At 31.1% G+C, this 23,432-nt stretch overlaps 1 protein-coding gene across 1 annotated transcript; it reads right to left on the bottom strand.

Annotated features, from left to right (window-relative positions):
* Positions 1 to 443: 443 nt before the first annotated feature.
* On the bottom strand, positions 444 to 21,456 carry LOC105425137 (short neuropeptide F). The gene is made up of 4 exons (XM_011635744.3): positions 21,301 to 21,456; positions 14,083 to 14,188; positions 8,228 to 8,400; positions 444 to 1,842 (listed from the first exon to the last, which is right to left on the bottom strand). Exons 2-4 carry the CDS (start codon positions 14,168 to 14,170, stop codon positions 1,789 to 1,791), a joined length of 315 nt encoding a protein of 104 aa, XP_011634046.2. The 5' UTR covers positions 14,171 to 14,188; positions 21,301 to 21,456; the 3' UTR covers positions 444 to 1,788.
* Positions 21,457 to 23,432: the final 1,976 nt, after the last annotated feature.

The following is a 23,432-nucleotide window of genomic DNA, read 5'->3' as shown; positions in this document are numbered from 1 at the left end:
AACGTGCGCGACAATTTCTTCTAGCGGAGGAGTTTGTACCACTCTCTTAGCATCAAAAGTTTTAAATTTCGATTTTATTAAGGTGTCTAATTTCTAAAAGTTTACGAGCTTTTTAATCTGTCTAGAAGAGAAGAAAATCCTTTTAGCAACGTAAATTAAGCGTTTCGTATTTTTCCCCATTCTTTCCTCATTCTTTCCTCTATTCAGATTACCGCCACGGGCATCGGAACTTTACTGCATCAAAGTTTAACTGCTATTATTTTATTAATATAATTAAGGTACTTGCATTACCTTACTGTTTGAATAACTGTGCTTATAAATGATGCATTCACGGAATATATCCGCGAATATACCCATAAAAGGTGTTCTATCGCGGGATTCACGTGTGGGTTCAAGAATCTTATAGAACACATTTGCTGCAGAGGAATAAATGTGACACAGTGTTACATAATAATTTATTTTTAATTTTGCAAATTGACATATCGACATATTTGAGACGCGACCCTCTTTTTGTGGCGAATAACTAATATTGACAAATAGTTTGCACCAAAGTTTGCAATCGATCCCCATTACGCGTAAAATTTTTGACTCATAGTTTTAGTCTCTATATTATAGATAATGCAGATCCTTATAATATTGTTTTATAATACAACAATCATATCATTTGGCACATTTATCGAAAGACTATGCCTATCAATCAATCGATTAGATCAACAGGCCAGCTGTTGCATGATGTCCCAAATCACCAAATAATCTTCTAGATCAAATTTCTTATTCTTTTTCAAGAAATATTTGATGGAAAATTTAAAATTTATAATAAAACTGTCTAGTAGAGATTAATGAAAAGAGGGAAGAGAGAACTCTTGGTGTAATAAAATTTAAAGGCGAATAAACAATCAAATATCCGTATCGTTAGTCGGTTTAATTCATATTTAATAAATTGCTAGTTAAGATATGAAATGTTAACAATTAAAAAGAATTATACTTTAATTTTGTCTAGAGAAAATTCATTACTTCTCGATCTGTCGTTGATAAATCATCCGGTAAGTCTGGGACATCTCCTCTATATACGTTAGCGCATGGGGCTCAAAGTAGTTTCTCTGTGCCGATACGCGTCATTAAACAAGGAACAATTGCGTTCGTAGCGATCGAAGCGTTTAGATTGTTATCCCCACATCAAATGAAGGACTTAGGCCAAGTGTCCTTTTACAGCTCTGTCGTTAATTAACGGAAACGATGACGTGATGGTGAAATGCCGAAATGATAGTTGACGCACACAAATACCAGACGCGATTATACAGAGAAGATCTAGAAATATGTTTCTTTTAAAATTAAAAACGGTGTCTTCCGCGCAAAATCATCATCATGTACAAAGCGAAAGAATCAATTGCCGAAAAATACGAAAATGTTATTCTAGGGAACGCGCCGTTTCCGAATTAATGCGCGCACAAATGAAGCGTGTTATGACAATGAAGAACTCAATCAGGTACTCCTCACGTCGACCAGTCGATCCAGTCCAGTTAAGCAAATTGTGACGAGCAAAAATCGTTTCTTCCCGCTTCGCTTTTTTTTTTCAGAAAATAAAAGACGCGAAAATTCATTTCAGGGATATCCCTCTCCCTCCTCCCCCCTCCCCCCTCCCCCCTCCCCCAGGATCTAGGAAACACGCGCAAGACAGAGCACGCGATGATGATGAATTAGATAATTAATATTGTACAAGAGAGGGTAGTCGCGCGTTTTCATCGAGAAACAAATCGGAAAGATGTTCCTGGAAATCAGCTCCACCGATTAATTGTTGTCGTCGTATCCCGCCGCAGCCAGGGGTCTCGGCAGAGCTCCCGCCTGTAACAGCCGCGAAAGAACGTTTTAATTACTTAATTGTTCATGAAAATTCAGTTAATTGCGCGCATTTAATTCGTTCGTGTGCGTTCGTGTCGGAGTGTCTGAGCCGGACGTCGAGAAAATCGAAGCCGGGAGGGAATGTTCGAGCTGTGCGAAACGATACTTATACTCTAAGACAATGTTTCACTAGTCCAAACTAAAATTTTAAACAAATGTTACAATTAAACTGTAAACCTGTACTGCTATTTTTTTTTTTATATCCGCTAAAAAAATTATCTGTTTTACGTAGAATTTATTTAGTAGTCTAACGTCTAACGTGCGCAAAAATCGCATTTAAATCTCACATAACATAAAGTCATAATTTTTTATAAGAGATATGAATGACTATTATCTAATTGAGTGCTGTAGAAAGATTTTTTTTGCTAAAAACAAATTGTTCAGATATAAATTCTGTCTCTGTCATCTATATTGATTGGATACAAAACATGTGCGCATGTATTACAGCGCTTGCTAATCATTTATCCACTTTAATTAATTTTTCATATCTAAATAATTTTCGATATGATTTTCAAGATTATTTTTTTTCAGTGTATCCGATCAAGCACGAATCGCAACTTTCACGCCGCGACTTAGAGCTATAAAAGCAAATCATGAAAATAAATTGCAAAGAATATTATATTGAAAATATAATATTATTCTCAAATTTGAGACATGAAAAGAGATACATATTATATAATTTTATTACATATTTTTTTTAATTTTTTCTTATATATCCAAAATAGGTTAATAGCTTATATCATATGAAATAAATTGTGTAAGTAAAATGACATATACATAGGATATATATCATAAATAAACTTTTTGTTGGTTAAAGAATTTTTTTAATTACAATATATATGGGATGTTCCTGGAATTCTGGGAAAAACAGAAAAAACAAATATTATTTCTATGATCTAGGTCCATTTTTTTCTTGATTATCATATTATTGTATGAACATTATATGATAATGTTAATGACATAATGATTTAATGACATAAAACAAAGCAATGATAAATTATGACAACAAATTATTGACGACAAAAGAACGATAAATTATGTTGATATGCGTGCTTAATTAGGAACAGATCGATACACGAAATAATTAGATGCAATTTGGGGAAACTTAACAGTTAGAGCAAAGAAGAGCTTCTTGATGACACTTAATATCATCTCATCAAGAAAAAAATTGCGCAGCTGAATTGAATAGAAAAATGAAGTCCAATTCTTGTTAGGAAAAATATATCCCTTCGTTATTTACGTAGCATACATTCCGAAGTATGCAAATTATATTATCAATGTAAATCTGCTATTCACTTTGGGCACTCTGTGTCGTATGTTATTGCCAAAATTATTGCTAACTACGTTATTGACCACTTCAAGTTACGTGCATGATGTAAATAAGGTAAATATCCCAGTAAAAAATGGCCAGACATTTAATTAAAAATATGATTCTTTTATGAAAATGATATTTTTTTTTGCTTTTACGCATAATTAAGGTCAATTTTAATTAATCAAAGTATATAAAAAAAGGAATTTCGACTATCAATTACTAATTTATTAAATGTAAGTATATTAAATACTTTTTGTAGAAATGTTCACGTATGTATATGTACCAATGTTCGAACAAATACAATTATACTATTAGAAATTTTTTTATTTAAAAAATCTATATATATATCTTTATATATGTGTATATATGTGTATATATGTATATAGATTAAGATATAAATATTCCTTCAAATTATATTATCAATGTAAACATACATTCGGGCAATCTGTGTCGTGTGTTATCACCAAAATCATTACTGACCACGTCATTTTGTGCGCGTATGACGTAAATACGTCCGATATTATTAGGAAAGAAAAGTGTCTTTCATCAGTTGCGCCCACGTGTCGTGTTTGAATCGCTGACAAATCGATATCATCGTCGGCGGTTTTGCTAATACAGATAAGAATTTTAGTAATGCGTCACGTTATTCTCGAAAATTCGCACATCCGCCGTGATTGCGAAGGTACAAGTTTGCGGTATATCACGCTCTCGTACTTCGACGGGGAACTTTTTACAGAAGGGGAGGAAGGAATGGAATAATTGTCAAACGCGGTGGAACGAAAAGTTTCTCCCCTCGTAACATTCAAGCGCGTAAATTCCGGTCGAGAACCAAGTCTAGTCGCTCATCTCTTCACGTCGTTGGGGGATAAGTTAGTTTTATTGAATTATTACGGTCATTTGTAATTTGCCACCGGGATATCTATTTGCCTCCTATTTTCTTCGTCTCCTCTGTTGTAACTTTTAGCCACGTGTCCCGCAAACTGGGGATGAAGTATTGCCTTATTATATACAGAATAGATAACCGAGAATCTTACTAAAGAAAAAGATTTCGATAAGATTACTCATATTTTATCTTCAGGACATATCTTCGGGATTACACCTACGTTTATTTATAATGAAAAAAATTATAGATTCTTCTAGATCGCATTTAAAAAAATATAAAAAATTTTGCAGTAGGAGTTAGAATCTGGATAAAAAATTATTTAAATAAATTATTTAAAGTAGAAATATACTTTGATAGACATCTAATTAAGAAATAATGATAAAAATCTCAATTTTTTTTTATAATATATAAGTACTTAAAATATTTAAAATAATTTATGTAAAGCAATTGCAATGTAGAGATTAATTGTTTTGTAAATAAGAATTAAATTTTTATTAAAAGTGCAAACAAAACGAATGATACAAATAAAATTAAATTTTTATTTACACAACAAAATTAATCTCTGTAGACAATGAAACTTCATATAAATAATTTTTAATACTTCAAATACTTATATGTATAATATAATATGTATAATATAAAAAAATTGCGATTTTTGTTATTATTTCTTAATTATTAATTTCCATTAGAACAAATTTCTACTTATTTATTTAAATAACTTAATTCCAATTCTAAGCTTCTAATCACTAAACTCTTTTGTATTATTATTTTTAAATGCGACTTAAAATAACCTGTTTGTTTTTCATAATTTTTTTCATTATAAATATAAAAATAAGTGTAGTACTGCTTAAAGTTAAGTCGCAATTATTATTATTTCCTCTCTGTAGAAATAAACGTTAAATGTCAGATAAAAAAGTTAAATATCAGATTGACATTAATTTCTCAATAGTTTCTTCGAAAAGATAACTGATTAATTTCTTTATGATTCCCTTGCAACATGGAATGCTTTCCTTGGCATATTAGTCGCTGAGGAAAAATATATATTTCTCGCCGTACAGACGTGACAATATGCTTGTTAAAAAGATCGCATGCTTCGTCGAGCTTCGTCGAGCACAAGGTATTGTAATAAGCATTGTTTCGCCGAGCTTTTGAAAATGAAAATATGCGTATATTTCGTGCTCTATATATATATATATATATATATATATATGTTATATATATATATATATATATATATATATATATGCTTTTTCCCCGATATAGACAAGCATAGTTATGGAGACACATACATATCTTCATAATGTCTCTATAATATTCTCCTCCTATATGTCTTCACGTAATGTCGGAGTATAACAAAATAAGAATTGGAATCCAAATAAGAGAAGAGTAACATTAACTTGTTCAGATTCTCTCGCGAATCTATACGAGGCAAAATTGCATTCCTCTTCTCGAATACTTATATATGTAAAATAAAAGCAAGCAAAATATTATTTACTTCTAGCAAATATGTATGCCTTTACGATGACATCACAGCAAAATGTAGTTTGTTTATCTTATCTTAAAATGAGCATGCGCTATGATAAAATAAATTTATTCTGAATATTTGTCTTGGCATTTAATTAAGAGACAAATGAAAAATATGACTTAATATATATTTATATATAAACTCTTGCAAAGAGCGCGAGGACATTTTCCGCGAGGATTTTTTTTCATATACCAACTCTTTGAATATATTTAATAAATCTGAGATATTTTCGTATGTGCTTATATGAATATCTAGACAATTAATTTTATAAATTAAAAGGTATATAAATATTATAAAATATATATATATAAGCACTAAGAAAGAGTGAATTTTTTATTTACATTAATGCTCTGAGATATCTCAACTCTCTAAGGAAAATTAAAAACATTTCTGTGTTTTCTTGCAAAACTAAGAACATCTCGCAAAATTCATCAAAATTACATCGTAGTAAAACGTAAGTGGTTAGTTTATGACCTCTTAAAATATCATAATCCAAAACAATAAGTAAAATAAAAACATAAAGATAATATTAAAAATGTATGATATTTAATTAAATTTTGGTAAAATAATAGATATTAAATTTGCCTTTTTAAAAAAAAATAAAGTTAATCAAAAGAAGAGCGACAAATTTGCATAATATTTCGCATGTATTTTTAAGTCTTATAGATAATTTCCATGTCTTATATACAAAGACAATTCTGTTTGTCGAATATTTTCTACTTACAACAATTATATAATTTATGATTCAAGCTTCCTCATTAACATTTTAATACAATAGTACCCAACAATACTCATACCACCAGAGAATGGACAATTTCTTTATCTTTTCTAATTACTACGTTATAATTCGTGTAGTCCTGCGAGACAACTGGCATGTATGTTGCGGCTACACTTCAGTTCACAAGAGCCGCGTCACTCTCACTAATTACTAGAAAATTAATCTCCGAGGGAATACTGTCTACATTAAGAATAGAATGCAAAGGGGACTTGAAAAGTATTATGAATTAAACCGCGCGCATTCCGGAAACAGAAGTAATTCGTATAAAATAAGCATATCCATTTCAAAGAGAATTCCAATAACACGAAAATGAAACACATTATAAGAACACACATTATAAGAAATTGTAAAAATTCTTCCAATTCTCTATGACTTAGCATCCATCTATTTTCTTAAAATTGATCTTTATTGCGCTTTATATAAAAATTTCATTTATTTTTATCTAGTACTTTTGTGAGCTCATATTTTTCAAAATGTACGTGAAAAAAAGCAGAAAACAATAATCGTGCAAAACACAAAGAATTTAATATAATATAATTAATTCATTATAATCAGTTTAATGTCGGAGATGATTTGAATGGTGAAATAAATTACATGAATCCGACAGCACATTAATTAATTAAATAAATCGCAAAAACAATATAAATAACTTGCAAATTAATATTAGCCATCATATTTGACATTTAATTGTACAAAACTTTTATTGTGCAAATGTAACATAGGTGAATTTTATAAATTTAATAAATTAATAGTAAATGACCAACTGCTAGTAGACACCGAAAAAAAGTGAACATATATCTTGTTTCATAAGATGTATTATCAGAGTTACCAAGTTACGTTAGAGTTATGACTTAAATGTCATGTAGTATTTCTTGTGTTTTGCATAATACAGAATACGTAATGTTCTATCATAGACAATATTCGAACTTGTACATCATAAAATATTAAAAAATAGAAAGCCATGAAAAGTTGACATTTTGACTTTATCATGTAAAGGATTTATTTCTTCTGCATTGCATAAATTTCAAATTTAAATCACATGTTAAAATTAAAGTAAAAATAATAATAATTGTATTTTATAGATAGAAATTTTCTTTTAATAATGTTTTAATTTTAAATCTACTTTAAATAATTCATAAATTCGCATTAAATATTACAAGAAATAGAATTTTACTTATTTTATTAAAATCATTAAATTTAATTATAAATTAATTATAAAATTATAGTGTAATTTTATATATCGTTTAAATATATAAGTGTATTTTAATATATATTTTAATATATATTTATTTTTTGATTCTCCCTTTCTCTCTCTCTCTCTCTCAATTTTATTATAACATAGCACATAAAATTATAAATAGAATTCTATTCCTCGTATATATTCTCAAATTATGGATTATTTGAAGTGAGATTCCCTGTCTTTCGCTTCTAAAAATATATAGACTCAAAATTTAAAATAAAATCAATGATTTCCGTGATTGATTGATGAAAAAATGTGTTTATCATTTTATTACAAATTATCTAGATTATCTAAATATTTTTAATAATATCTCCTAATTTTATTTAAATAAAAGTGTCTTGTTTAAAATATTTTTATAACATGATATTAATTATTATTATTTTAAAAGTCTTTGTGTTTCTCCTCCTAAATCAAAAGTTAACTTAAAAAATACTTATCGCGTTTAATATCTTGCCAAAAAATGGATCGAAGAGAACGTTCATTTCAACGCAATTCGCAAATACGTAAATACTTCTGAAAGTCTGAATTCATTTCAATGCCCAGGCATTGAAATCCATTTTTTAAATTTATTTTCGTTTGGGAAAACTTACGTGGGGCCCAGAACGACCGAATCGAAGACGTAGCGACGGCGATCGCTGCGACTTCCGAATCATCAGATGCTCCAGCGGGATGCCGCCGAAGCCATTGTCATACGCGTTACGTTGCAGCAGGAGCCTGTACAGTTCGTGGATGTTGTCCGCGGGCATTTTCTCCGCCATCTCTTCTGTAACGTGTACAATGTGCATACGTGATCGATTACGCGCCCGTGTCAGTGTTTTAAAGCAGAAAAAATAGTAAGTTTAACAAATATATATATATAAAAAAAAAAAGACTTTTAACACTATTTTTTTCTCCGTTGCGTGTATTGTATCAAAGTCGATATAACACTTTCCTCGCATTAGCGATCATTCCTCTTGAATCTGTGTGTATCACCTCTTTAGAAATTAGAGGTACTAATGTCTAAATGAAAATAATATTTTCTAGTTACGATAGAAGTTTATTTTTTATAGGAGGATAGATGATATTTTTCGTGATATAAGTAACACGAGATACGTACATATATTAGGTGTACAAAAAAGTTCTCAGCTTTTTTTTGTAAAATTCAATCTTTATTCAAAAACAAACAAAAAAATATTAATCAGCAAAATATTCCCCGTTTGCATCAACGACCTTTTGCCATCTTTCGGGTAGCTTGCGAATTCCTTGACGATAGAAGCTCACCGGCTTCAAAGCGATAAAGTCATCAATGCATTTTCGTATCTCTTCAAATCTCACGAAATGTGTCATCAGCCAAATGATGCTGCAGCGACCGGAATAGGTAGTAATCGAAAGGCGCCATGTCTGGGCTATACGCCGCGTGCGGGAGAAGTTCCCAGCAAAGATATGTTCCTGAGTCACTTTCGCAACATGTGGTCGAGCATTGTCATGAAGCAAGATCACTTTACGACGTCCTTGGCCAGTAAATGGCCTCTTTTCTTCTAATGCATCGCTCAAATTGGTCAATTGTTGTTGGTAGCGGTCTGCCGTGATTGTTTCACCCGATTGTAACAACTCGTAATACAACACACCTTTCCAATCCCACCAGATACAGAGCAAAACCTTCTTGGCGTGGATATTGGGCTTTGGCGTCGATGTCGAAGGTTGACCAGGGTCAACCCATGATTTTCTACGTTTAAGGTTATCATAAAGAATCCATTTTTCATTGCCTATAATGATTTTGTGCAGAAAATCTTTTTTCCGGAACTTTGAAAGCAAAGTGAGTGCAGTGTCACGCCGACGATTTTTGTTGTCTTCGGACAATTCATGCGAAACCCATCTGCCTTCCTTCTGAACCTTTCCCATCGTATGTAAACGTACGGAAATGGTTTGCTGCGTAACGCCAAGCTGTTTTGCAAACTCTTTTTCAGTTTGCGCAGAGTTTATATCCAGCAGTACTTGCAATTCGTCCGTTTCAATCTTTCAAGGGCATCCAGCACGCGGTTCATCTTCAAGACTGAAATCTCCTTGGCGAAATTTTTGATATCATCTTTTACATGTAGTATGATTTACAGCGTTCTCTCCATATGCAGCACAAATCATTGCAGTGGCTTCAGCAACATTTTTCTTCAGATGAAACGCGAAGTGGATGGAAAATCGAATATGCTCTTTTGTTATTGCCATCGTGAACACTACTGATTTTTGAGATTATGTGCATCAAACGCCAAACCGTATGGCATTCTAAAATAGAAAGCCAAATGTCAACGCTTTAAAACCGCAAAAGGGCGGGAAGATATATAAAATTTAAATTGTTACTTCGGTTGTATGAAATCTAAAACTCAGAACTTTTTTGTACACCTAATATATATGTACGGGATAATAATAAATATAAAGATATCACTTTTATGAACTTACGATACTTTTCTTTAAAAGAAAATCTTAAAAGAATATCAGATTTTTCCTCTGTATTTTCTTACATATATAATAAAAAGTGCTCGTTACAAATATATCACTAGCATTTATTATATATATATATATATATATATGTATGTACATCGATTATTTCTACAACCAGATATAATCGAAGGCAATAATGCTGCCCGCTCTGTCATAGACGACGCATGTTATTATAATCTAGTTCATTTGTATCGTATAATTTGTTCCCCCCACAACGAGGAACTCTTGATTCCGAATACTACTTTCCCTCTTATTTTTTATACTCCCGACATTTACATCTCTTATAATTACGTAGGACTCTTATTTCAACGTGTACTTTCAATTTTCGACGATACAAGGTTAAAAATATACAAAGGAAATTCTTCGGAGCTTAATCCTACTTGAATGATACATCGACTACTGCACAATTGCTCGTCGTATTTCAGATGCTATCAACAAGTCCTCATCACGAATCTTCGATCATTCATTATCAAAGTTTTCGCTTTTGTTAAAGCGAACCAACGAGAACCATAACCAGAATTATGTCTTGAAAATTAACCGTCCAAAGTAAATCTCAAAGAATACATTATACATTTTGGAAGCGCGATCTGTTAATAAAACATCGGCAAATTTCCACTCAATATTACGTACCTCGCAACACCCTGGAGAGAAATAACCGATCTTCCGTCGTCGCTGAGGAGCGCTTGATCTCCGATTTGAGCGCGACCTTTCCGCGGATGCAACGTGTCGCGTCCCTTTTTTGGAGGAATGTAAATCAGTCGTGTGTGTGTGTGTGTGTGTGTGTGTGTGTGTGTGTGTGTGTGTGTGTGTGTGTGTGTGTGTGTGTGTGATACGCGAGTTTAGTTTTACGCGAAAATAGAGAGAAGAGTATGACGCTTTACAAGTACGTCCGTTTTATGCGGCATTAAAAGCGCTTTACGATAAGTAGCGTTCTTCGTATGGAGGCGTAGGGTCATACGAATTGGTGGGCGTTTATACGGTTATTATCGTACGTAACGCGCGTTATAACGATTATTCACTTTTATTCGTCCATACAGGTCGACGTATAAAAAAAATATATATATATATATATTCCATCGATTGTAGCAACGTTATCTGACGTGTCGTTTATCACATACATTTACACCGTGACATGTACGTATCTAGAATTATTAACGCTTTTGCTATCGGTACCATTTTTTTTTTTTAAGATACATAGCTACATTGTATTTCTAGACATCAAGATTTATAGACACTGTTGTTCGAACAGTTATAGTTTTTAAAAACTATAAAAAGCTCGGCTTATTGTCAATCATAAAGGGCTTCATATTATTGTTTACATTTAAAAATGCCAGATGCATTTTTTGCAAAAGAAAATCTATCTACGATGCAGGGAGAGAGAAAGATTCGAAGCGGATGTTACATGTCTCTTGTTTATTCTTAAACGGTTTCGATAAACCTTTTTATTGGCTAGTCCGCCAATAAAAAAAAAAAAAAAAAAAAACAATCCTTTTTATTATAACAGAGTTGTAGGTACATGCCAACCTTGCAAGAATACAGATGATAGAATTTTCCCGCGTGTTTCAACATCCCACAAAGGCAAACAGAGAACCATTTTCCGATTGAATAGGCACCTTTCAACTCTATGAAAAACTTGCGTGTAACGTAAAATTCGAGGACGCGCGATGATGTGAAACACGTTTGTGTGGTTTTCCTTTTTTATTGAAAACCGCAGCTCGTGCACGGTCGATCGGATAAATCTAGTTTCTTGCAAAAAAAAAAAAAAAAAAGCGAGATAATCGTAAAATAGAAAACACGTGATACATTGCAGTGGCATTTTGAACTTTATACCAAATGCTTAATTGTTCTGTAAGAAAAATAAAATTAACGGGACATGGGTTGGAATATAGATGGGGTTGTCTGATGCACCTGTTGACTATCATAACGTTGCGCGCCTTTCGCGTTATGTGGATTATGTTATATTAAACTTTAACTATCTCCATGAACCTAAATTGCCTGCTTGCTTTGCTAAGAGCTTCGCTAACACCACCGTGTAGTTACAGACTATGTAATAAATAATACAACTACAAGAAATCGAAACTAAAAGATCACAAATTTCGTCGCGAGAAGGATGACGTACTTAAAAAAAAAAAAAGGGAAAAAAAAAATTTGATCGATCGAAATGTATAGCAGCTACAACCAAGTGGAGCTGACATTCATGTTTGTGACGCTCGGCTGAGCGCTTTTGTGGTTTGCGGGAAGACCACGTACTGGAATTTATTCGTGTACGAGTGGAACATATTGATGAAACGCTTATGACAAAAAGACCCTAACGGACAACTCGCCCGAAACGATGCTGTGACAAACTCATTTTAGTACTACTTGGAAAGAGAGAAAGGAAGAGACCGTATGATACGACCCTCCTACGGACGATCATTGAATGAAGAGAGATTTGGTCGGTTCGCACGCGTGATTAGGGAGAATGATAAAAGTACGATCAATATGGTCGGATCCGATTTACGATAGTGAGATCTGTATCGCTTGCGGATATTACATAATGCAGATATTACATAATCCCTAATCATCCTGGATCGACTGCTGATTTCTATCCTATATTTGAAAATGTTTAATCGAATGCTTTGCGAGAGAGAGATTCATAATGATCTATTTTCAGTCTAGTTATAATCCTTCATTGCAACGTAAAATTAACTTCATTAATTAGCTTCATTAATTGATAAGAGAATGCCTGAAAATATTCCGTCGACTGTGTGTATTCAAAAAGTCGTCAGTTTCAATTTTTCTAAATATTAGATTTTTCTTAGATATTTTATTTCTTCTTGTGTATGTAATCATAATTTATTATTTAAACTTCGTTTCTCTTTCTGAAATAAAACTCATTTACTTTTTGAGTTGATTATTTAAATTTTCTTTCCTTGACTATATCACTTAATTCTTTTACCGAGAATATTCAATTGAATATTAAATGCCTATGTATTAATAACATTTTATATTAATTTTTATTAATTTAAAAATAAACTTTAAGAAGACTTATTATAACTTATTATAACTTATTATAAAGAAAATTTATTTAAAACAGATATTGCAAAGTTATTTTTTTCGATTTTATTTTATTATTCTTTTTGCTTAGAAATAGCTTCTTTGCTCAAAATTTATTTTGCAAAATTTTTTCAGTATGTTTATAATTTTAAAGCTATTAAGCATGTATTAAAACAAAAAAAAAATTTATCCTATATAAATCAGATAATCTGTCATTAAAAAAATATATGTGCGAGTTGTGGGGGGAATTCTATTCACTTTCTAATATAAAAATTATTTCTAAAGTAGATTAAATAAGTTATTTTACAAATGCGTGTAAGGATACAACCATAATCTCACATAAATACAACACGAGATGAAACTATTATTATTATTAAAGAGTGCGATGCGATGGAAGGTTTAATTAGACTTACATTTTTCGTTACGTTCTAGAAGCTGGTGGCTTAATAAGCCATCCTTCGTAATCATTAATTATTGTAGTAGGAGACACGCTGGCGATGGTTTCGCGTTGATATACGCGGCATTACCGGTAATGGAATACAAAACGTGTTATCATGCCAAGTTAGAGTGAAACTTTAATGAGACTTACAGAGCGCGAGAGGATAGCTCGAGAGGAAAAACGCGAAGTTACATCGAAAAAGTGACAGATATTTATATTACAAGAATTCCTCAGAAATGGCAAGCTCTGAAGAATAAGGCTTACTACTAATCATTATTATTCTTAAAAATATAAAAAGCTTATTTCGGGAGTGGTGTTCGTTTAAGAATTACGCAGTATTTGTATTTGTAACACAATTTCTAACAATTTTCTTTGAAATTGAATGATTTACATCATCAACCAATCAAAATAAATAATTATTTTACTAATTACTTTGGAAGGACGTGTTAACAGCACCCGTTCGAATAAATTTAGATTTAGAAAATAAGAATAACTTACCTCCGTAATCCATGTAATTTTCGGTGGCGTCTACGAGGCCGGCTATCACGACGAAAAGAAGGAAAGCTGCGCAACGTTTAGCGTACATCGTGTTCTCGCGTCTCCTCTGTAATCAAGAGAACGATTTCTACATGTGATTTAATTCCCCTGATCGATTTCATAGACCTAAACGTGTTTTGTTCCGAGCGTGTGCCGAAAAGGCGCGCATACGCTGGTGTCAACACGTTATCTAATCAGCTTTGAGCAAAGAATAGTTTTCGTCTTTTTTTTTTCTTTTGTCCTTTTTTTTTTACATCGCGAAAATAAAAGGCTGTTACACCAACGTTTCATAATTCAAACAATGAGCAACGCGACACAACGCGATACAACGCGGAAGGCGTTTCGCTTCGCTGGAAGGCTTGCGTTTTGTGAAAGCGTTTTGTCCTCCCTGAAATATACTCAACACCTGTCGCCGATTATAATTCCCCTATGGGGGACTTTTGGACATCGCGAATATTTGACGAAAATGAGGGAAGATAAATTCAAGATCGCTAATGATAACAATTGAGTCAAGTGTGGCTCTCGCCGAGTTAAATAACATCGGCTCAAGAGACATTATTTGTGTATATTATTTGTGAAGAGAACGCGGTTCTCCGAATGTCATTATAGTAATTTTATCATGGAAAATATTTCGCCAAACTATCTTTCTGCGTTAATTGTAAAGAGCCACCTGAACGTAACGCATTTCCAAGTCGCTTACGTCGCGCGAACTTACAAATTACATCCACTTACATCCACTTGTTATGTTAATACAATATACATGGATCAACGTTGTTAACACTTAATGCAAACTTAAAAGTTATTTTATCATATTTATATTAGCGTAGCACAGTAGCTTGTTTAATTATTCATAATTATTCACAATTAAGCTATTATTTTTGAAGAAACTGCGGAGAAACGTGTGAATAATTGTTGTAATCTCTTTGGATCTTTGTCTTTTTGCTTATTACATTTCTTCATTAAATTTATTATTTTTTTATGTATAAACGATATTGACAGAAGGGTAATAAAAATGAATTATTTCTATTTGTGCAAAATCATAATAAATCGTTATAATATTATCTATTCGCAAACTTTACTTTTAAAAATTTGATATTTAAAAATAAAGCAATTTATATCCCTACTCGTGTATTATACTCTGTTTTATAATTTTATGATCAAATATTGGAAAATTTTTCACCGTCCAGATTAATATTATTTAATATTAATCGACAAAATCTTTTAGCTCATTCGGGAGTGCGAGTTAAAGTATCACCCCTCGCCATGCTCTTGATTCTCAAAGGGTCACGTTATCGATATCGTCACGAGACCATGATATTAATGAGCTATATTTCTGTGCCAGTCAGCTAGTCAGCTAGTCTTATTACTTATATCATGCAATGATTCAAGTTCGACGCGACAAGAAGCAAAAGGAGAAAAAAAAAAAGAAATCAACATTGCGACGTCGCGCGCTTTCCTGAATAATTCATCGAATTATAATTAATTTTAGCCAAGAGAGCAGATCGCGAAATGTACGAAATAATTGATAATTGCGCGAGCGCGTGTCACATTGTAAAATTAGTAAGTGTATACAATACGTATAAATTTTTCACCACTGGCGTAATATTAAATTGAATGACACGCTTCGCGAGAGCGTCGCGTGAACGTGACATCTCCACATCGAAATTATCATTTTCGCGTAACTCATCGCGTAACCACCCCTATCTATCATCCCGACTCACGATGAGGGTAAGCATCGCGATCTATGTTACGAGGGGCGTATTAATCCGGAGGCAACCCCCCCTCCCCCCATTAAAACAACGCGGAAACAATCGCAGGATAAGAGGGCTTCGTCCCTGTGTAATAGCTGACACGTAATCTGTGCTTTCGTTCGTGAAATTCATAGATTTATTTACATGCGTGTCTGCGCGCTTGCAACAACAATTGATGTCTAACTTCAAAACCTCAACAATTTGCGTCAATGTTTCTTTTTTTCTGCCTTGGAGAAATATAACACTGTCTTCTTTCATTTTTACTTTTAACATTAATTGCACAACGGAAAAACATATATAAATATGTTTATGCTTTATTTACCAATCAAAATTATTTTAACACAACACTAGTACATTAACTTTGATATAACTTCCATTCTCTGTGTTTCTAAAAGTTCATTAAAAATGTTCAGAATGTCAACATATAAATGGTATTGCAACTCATCTAAAAAAAAATATTGTGCGTGAATTTCTCTGAATAAAAATAACGAATTATATTATAAATAAATCATATTACAATATTCTTCTTGCAAATAAAAAGATCGACTGAAAAATATAGTATTGCTTGTTATTTTATGTAATTAGATCTAGAAACATTTAAGTTAACAAATAAAACATATTTAAAAGTATAAATTTGAAAAAAAATTAGAATTACATTTCAAATATAAAACGTAAAATATAAACCAAAGTACAGCGTGCATCGAAAAACGTATTGTTAAAAAGTATTCAATTTGTTGCGTAAAAATAATAGATAATAATAAAAAAAGGCGTGGTATCAAATATTTTACTTCTATTAAATATATAAATTTGAAATTCTGTCCTCTTTTGTTATAGAATATACCGGCATAGTCGATAGTTTACATCGTTATTTATCTCGCGACAGTCCTTGATTATTGCCGCGTATGACAGAAACCAAGTTGTCGAACCCAAATTCTATTCTCCGAATACTACGAACGTGAATTTATGGCGTACGATCCGTTGATTACTTACACCGCATTGACCGAAGTAAATCCGTTTAATCGTTTTCGATGTTGAACATACACAGACGCGATTACACATCGATGCGTAATTGCGCCGTAAAGCCCATTTTAGACGCATAATTCTCGTCAGAATTTCGAATAGAATTCCGTTTATATTTTTATGTGTCATACAAGCAATGTTTGGAGAGTCACAAATATATTAAATATGTCGCAAAATATACACGCATTATAATAAAAAAAAAATATAATAGATTCCTTCCCTAAAAATTTATTGGCAAACTAAATTGTTTAAAGTTTAATTTAACAGCCTACTTCGCCTCATCGTTTCTTTCAGGTCTTACAATGGATTATTTTCTTGAATTTTCTTGCATGTAAATTGTAATAAATTTGAAGACAATTTCTTCATCACTTTTAATAACGCAGCATTATCTTCGAAAGTTTCTAAATTTTCGTTGAATCACTTAGTAACTAAGACTCCAATCAAAATTTCGCGGAGTACAATTTTCAAGAAAATGAACTTGTGCAAAGAGTGAACAAGCTTGAATAAACAGCATAACAGTTTCCAATCATTAAAACATATTTACTTTATTAAAAGAAAATATATTTGTGTATATATTAGGTAATTTAACGAATTGTTCAATGATATATACATATATTAAAATTGTATGAATAATAAGAAGCTTCCGTTAAGGAATAAAATATTTTGTCTTTTTTGAAAAAAAAAAGCTAAATCGTAATCTGAAAATTCCAAAGCTTCCGTAGCGCGGGCAGATAATAATAATGTAGAGAGAAATATTTCAGAAGTATCTCTCGCATTTTTCAATCTTGATTAATGACAATCTACTTGTTGAGTTTTCCAGGGTACTAATTGCCCATCCTTTTATTCGAAATATATGCTGCGCAAGCTTTTAAAGAATATAAATAATTTACGAGTATCGCTGAGGCGATAGGCAAAATCATATTTCTGCTCACCCACTATTTTTTTTCCTGTAAAGAATTCTGCGCGTCACTTACATCGACTCTTAATGTATTTACTTGCTGGCGCTCAAGAAAAATAACTGAATTTGTTCCATATTCCAATGAGTATCGATAACTAAGCAGAAAAGACGATACGGGGAAAAAAAAACCAATTATTGCAACTCCGTCGACATCCAGTTTTCATGTAACGATAATTATCTTTCACGCTAATTAATCATTAGTCAAACGTCTTAATAAACGAACAGTTACGAGAAAGCAGTTTGTTAGTTACGTAATGACAGGACACATTGTGATTGAGTATTAATTTTGTATATCGCTTCCATTAAATTATGTTTTAAACGTTGTTTTTTATACTTCTCGAGAGATGATTTTCTATTTGCACAATATGATATTTAATACAACTTTATTTTTCTTTACAATTACTTATTATTTCACAAAGTTTTCAAGCTGTTTGCTTCCGGATGACTTTAATTACACATTTATTTAACGTGCGATGGATGCGTCGCATCCACGCGCTTTTAGTCGAGAAATTTGGTAAAATGTGCCTGAAGTACGAATAGGCAGCCTTTGAGAAAAGCGGATTTAAAAATTTCTAATTTAATTAATAATAATAATTATTATTATTATTATAGTTATTTATGAATAAATCGTATATGCTCAAATTTGTGCGAATCACCTCCTTTTGTTAAATTTACTGTAATGACCGAATTTACTTTAATTAAAATTTGTAATCTGTGACAAACGTGTAACATGGAAAATGATAAGATATATCTCAAAATTAACATTTCGAATAATTAATAAGACAAAAAGTTGCTTTAAAATAAAGCATATAACATTAAAAAATTAAAATATATATTAAAAACTGGTCATGATTAAAACTGTGAAAATATCAATAACAAAAGATAAAATCAAAAGAGCTCTGTATTTTGAAAATAATATTTAATTTAATTTTTTATAGTTTTTCAAGTTTTATATTACATTATATTATATTTATAATGGGTATAGAAAGATTTTAAACATCTGATTCGATCAAACTCCATGTAATTACTTTTACTTAAGTTCGTTTCCCCGTTACAATGTCCGAGGAAATACGATTATAAGTCCTTCTATTTAAAGCGCAAACAAATCACGTTGAATAAACAATCACTGGAAATATAGTCATGATCTACATAACGGTGGCATGTATATATATATATATATATATAGCATAAAATTTTAAGTGCAAACTAAAAATCAGCAATAACAATTTATACTTATATTAAATATGTAACATATAGCGTACAATAAGAAAATAATTACAGGCTTTTAATTAAATTACTTTATAACTTGCAAATATATATATACAGCCGTTTATACAAGCCCGTATATAATCCAGCTACAAAATATCAATTTTTCTTTATCCTCTGTTTTATACCTTTGACCTACGTTAGTAATTTATCACCCATTACATCGCGATAAAAAAATAGTAATGATCGCGCCGCCGGATATTTTCAATGGATTACGTACATCATAATCATGAAAGCAGAATACTTAGTTTTTATGAGAGATACAAAAGCGTTTTTTGTTTAAATCACTATTGATTGGATGCGGTAATTACATTAATTTCGGTCATTAGTTTAAAAATAAAAAGAGAAACGTGATTTCTAAATAAAACAATATTTAATTTTAATCTTTAGTAAATATTTGTAATATTCTTTTGTATTAATATAACTCCACAGAACATAAGATATTTTTTTAAGGTTTTTATTTTCTAATGTGTTTATATCGTATTGTTAAATTTGTATGTATCGTCTAGATAGTTTTTTAAAATATGCAGAATTATTTTATCTATTATTTGAACTGTGCAGAGAACTAAATTATTAATTTTAAAATTACTTATGTATGCATCATCATCATCTTGTAGAAAATATAGAAAAATGATATGATTCGATTCATTAAATGCGATGTATGAAATTCTCTCCATTCAATAATGCGACGCGGATCATGAATCTTCAAACATTTTTCAACAAGTTAGAAACATTGCACTAATTGATAATTATAAAATGTTGTGTCTTTTATATAACATGTTTTTTTTTCTTTGAAAAAACATGAAGCAATTCATCAATTGAGTTGCAGAAAACTAGTAGATTTGTTTACAATTGTTTTATAAATAACTGTTATTTATCATTCTCCAATTAATAAAGAAAATTAAATTATTACTTAAAATGTAATAATCAATTCTATTTTTTATAAACTAAACTTTTTCATACATAACTATTGATAAAAAGATAAATTAAAATATAATAAGAAGCAGTAAAATGCATCAAGAAAACATATTACATATCAATTTATCATATATTTATCATATCTTATAAATCTTTTTAACTCAATCCGGTTTATCAGAACGTTCTTAAATGATTTATAAATTAATAAGAAAGCCATACGTGCCATATCAAACTAAAAAAAGCGAAAAGGGAAGAATCTTTAAATATTCATAGCTTTAAATATTTATAAATAAATAATTTAACTCGAATTAGAATTCAGAACAATTCTATTCATAATTTTATATGCTATATAATATTGGAAGTATTTGAAAAAGTGGAATGCAATACATATAGAACATATGTTAAAAATGTTTCTGTAAAATAAACGTATACAAAAAATACATATACAAATTTATAAATGAAAATCTATTTTGAAATCTAATGCTAATTATAATTTGTTTAGAGTAGTCTTTGAGAAATAAGAAATATTAGTTACGATGAAAATTATGTCATAAATGCAGAAATTATAAGAAACAATAATAGAAATAAATGACAAATAATAATTTACTATAATACTCGACAAATAATAATTTACTATAATTTACTATAAATGACAAATAATAATTTACTATAATACTCGAAATTATATAAGAAGTAGTATATAAAAAAAATAATACAAAAATATCGATATATATCGAAGCATGATTTATAATAATAATTCTTTTTTTATGTAATTATTGTCTATATCTGGAATAGTATTGATATCTGTGATTGCTGCTTACTGATTACACATAATTGAAATTTTTTTTATATCATAAATATAAATAATTTTGACAGAATGGTTTTACTTCACAGAATCACAAAATATTATATATATATATATATATATATATATATATATATATATATAAATACTTGCTGATTTTTTTTTATAATTAAAACACAAATTGTTAATCTAACTCACAATCAGTAAATTAAACAAAAACTGAAAAGCGGAAATTCAATTGATTGCAACAGGTTTTTATACTATTTTTAAAATAAATTATAAAGAAAACACATCTTTTATACAAGAACGTAGACTTGAAAATTGCCGAACGCGCAGATATTTGTTTAAAAAAAAAAAAAAACAAAGAAAAAAAAAAGAAAAGGAAACAAAGAAAGGAATAAAGACCGGCGCGAAAGGGTATACAGGATATAACATATAGAAATACAAATCGTCGAACTCACCGGAATTCGAATTCTTCGAGCGTTAGTCTCGGGTGACGAGAAACAAGCGGGGGATTGAGTGGCTCGCACGTTACGGTGGTAATGATGCGAAGTGTGGCGATACCGAGAGACCCTTTATATATATGAGAAGCCACCGTGCTTTCAACGGGGGGATGAAAGAGAGATGGGACGAGAGAGAGAGAGAGAGAGAGAGAGAGAGAGAGAGAGAAAGAGAAAGAGACAGGGTGGGCGCACAGGTGGCTCGAAAGCGGCCACGCGGTCACGAGGCGCAAGCGTTCTCTTCTTGCCCTGCCCCCGTTCATCCCTCCACTTTGCTATACCCCCCCTCACTACGAGAGGTGACGAAGAGACAAGGGGACGATTTGCTCGCTTTCGCGATTTCTCCCGCGCGAATTTCCTTTTCCCGGAAATCGTTTTCATTAAGAAATTGTTCTCCGATATTAGTCGCGGACATTGATATCGGATGAACCTCGATATCGACGATGCTTGATGAGATAGATCTCACGATCGATATCGATATTTAAGATATTTAATTTATGCATATCCTCGGAAGGTATGTATAAAAACATTGAAGAGCGAGAAAGCGAGAAGGCTTAAAAATTTGTGATCAGAAAGAGGTCTATCGACTTTATAAAGGTCACGTTTCATTCGATCGTAGAATATGATGGACCACTGTATTTTTGAAATATGCCACTTTGCTGAAAAAAAAATGCAAAACTCCCGTGCAAATAATTTTATGTTTTGCGTAATTAAGATATATAAAACGTTATACGACTGTTTTTCGTGAATTTGCAAAAGGAATGTTCTGTATTAATAATATAGAAATATTAATACACTCTTCTTTTATAATAATACTTTTAGAGAGTTATTGTATTTAAAATTACAATCAAAAAGTTAAATTTGCCTTCTTTATTTAATTTTATCCGAAAATTATATTCCATAATTATTCATAATTATAATTCCAAATTCCTAGAAGAGATAATAAAAAGTTATGAGAGTCTCTCTTATGTTCCGCAGAAATTCCGATTTGACTCTTAATCACTGTACTAACGAGTTAAAAATTTTTCTCTCTTTTTATATATACACTAATTTTTATTACACTTCTGACCTCAATTGTAGTTTGCGTTTAGAATTTCCGCGAATCACGCGCAAAGATGGATCCGAAATTATCTTTTTTGCTTTTGAAACTGAAATAACAAGAGGCTATATCTTCATTAAAACGTTTTTCACGTGGGTAGACGCGCACGACGTCGTAGTATTATTGTAAGGCCATATATTTAAAAACATCAAAAAAAATTGTCACCTTGAGAAGCGGGAAGCTACCAGTCGCTTGTTTTATTACGCGCACGATTCCTCCAAGAGAAAGCTATCTTCATTAAGGATTACGTCGCGGCAGTCGCCATAGATCTTAACGAGAGGGTTGTTTTTATCTTAACGAGATCGTCTGCGACGTGTGATATGCTTTCTCTTTTTCTTCTTCCTTTCTCTTTTCTTCTTTTTTAATTTTACAGCGTACGAATCTTGCCTAACAGAATGAAAAGTGCATTGATGTTTCGTCTAAGGGATGAAATGAATTTTCACGCCTTTGAGGTGCCAGACATTTTATATATTATATATATGTATAAATTCAATAAAAGAAAAATTATCAGATTCCTAAGATCGAGTTCGCCGAATAATATGTCTTTCTCCATTCCTTGTTTTGTTATTTAAGATAACATTTTGATATATTTCCTCTCTCTCTAAAAAAAACTTAACTCTAAAAAGTTTCTAAATTTTCATCTGTCAGAAGTCATTTCTATATAAAAGGAAAAAGAATTGATCTAATGTCCAAATTAATTCTGCTCAAAGTTAATTAAAATTATTGTTTTAATATATATATATATATATATATATCTCTACATACGTAGAACAAATTTTCTTTACTCTTCTTTTCTTTTGCTTTTGTTTGTTTTATTTGTTGATGTTTGTGTAACTTTTGGTTGCTTGCCAATTGTATATGAAATTAAACGTGCGTAACATAGAACCATGCCAAAAATTGTGATTTATTTCGATACAATGTACAATTTTGCTTTTTTGTTCTTTCTTTCGTGTATGTATTTCACTCGCTCTCACGGTACGAATATCTAAATTAA

The sequence above is a fragment of the Pogonomyrmex barbatus genome, unplaced genomic scaffold (assembly GCF_055798465.1).
Source record: "Pogonomyrmex barbatus isolate J1 unplaced genomic scaffold, ASM5579846v1 scaffold15, whole genome shotgun sequence".
NCBI lineage: Eukaryota > Metazoa > Arthropoda > Insecta > Hymenoptera > Formicidae > Pogonomyrmex > Pogonomyrmex barbatus.
This window is presented reverse-complemented; position numbering and strand designations above follow the sequence as displayed.

Excerpts from the sequence above, each read along its gene's own strand:
- LOC105425137 (XM_011635744.3), bottom strand. The coding sequence starts at position 14,170 with ATGTACGCTAAACGTTGCGCAGCTTTCCTTCTTTTCGTCGTGATAGCC. Across the intron at positions 8,401-14,082 it reads AAATTACATGGATTACGGAG|AAGAGATGGCGGAGAAAATG; the intron begins GTAAGTTATTCT and ends TACACGTTACAG. Across the intron at positions 1,843-8,227 it reads TCGGTCGTTCTGGGCCCCAC|GCGGGAGCTCTGCCGAGACC; the intron begins GTAAGTTTTCCC and ends CGGCTGTTACAG.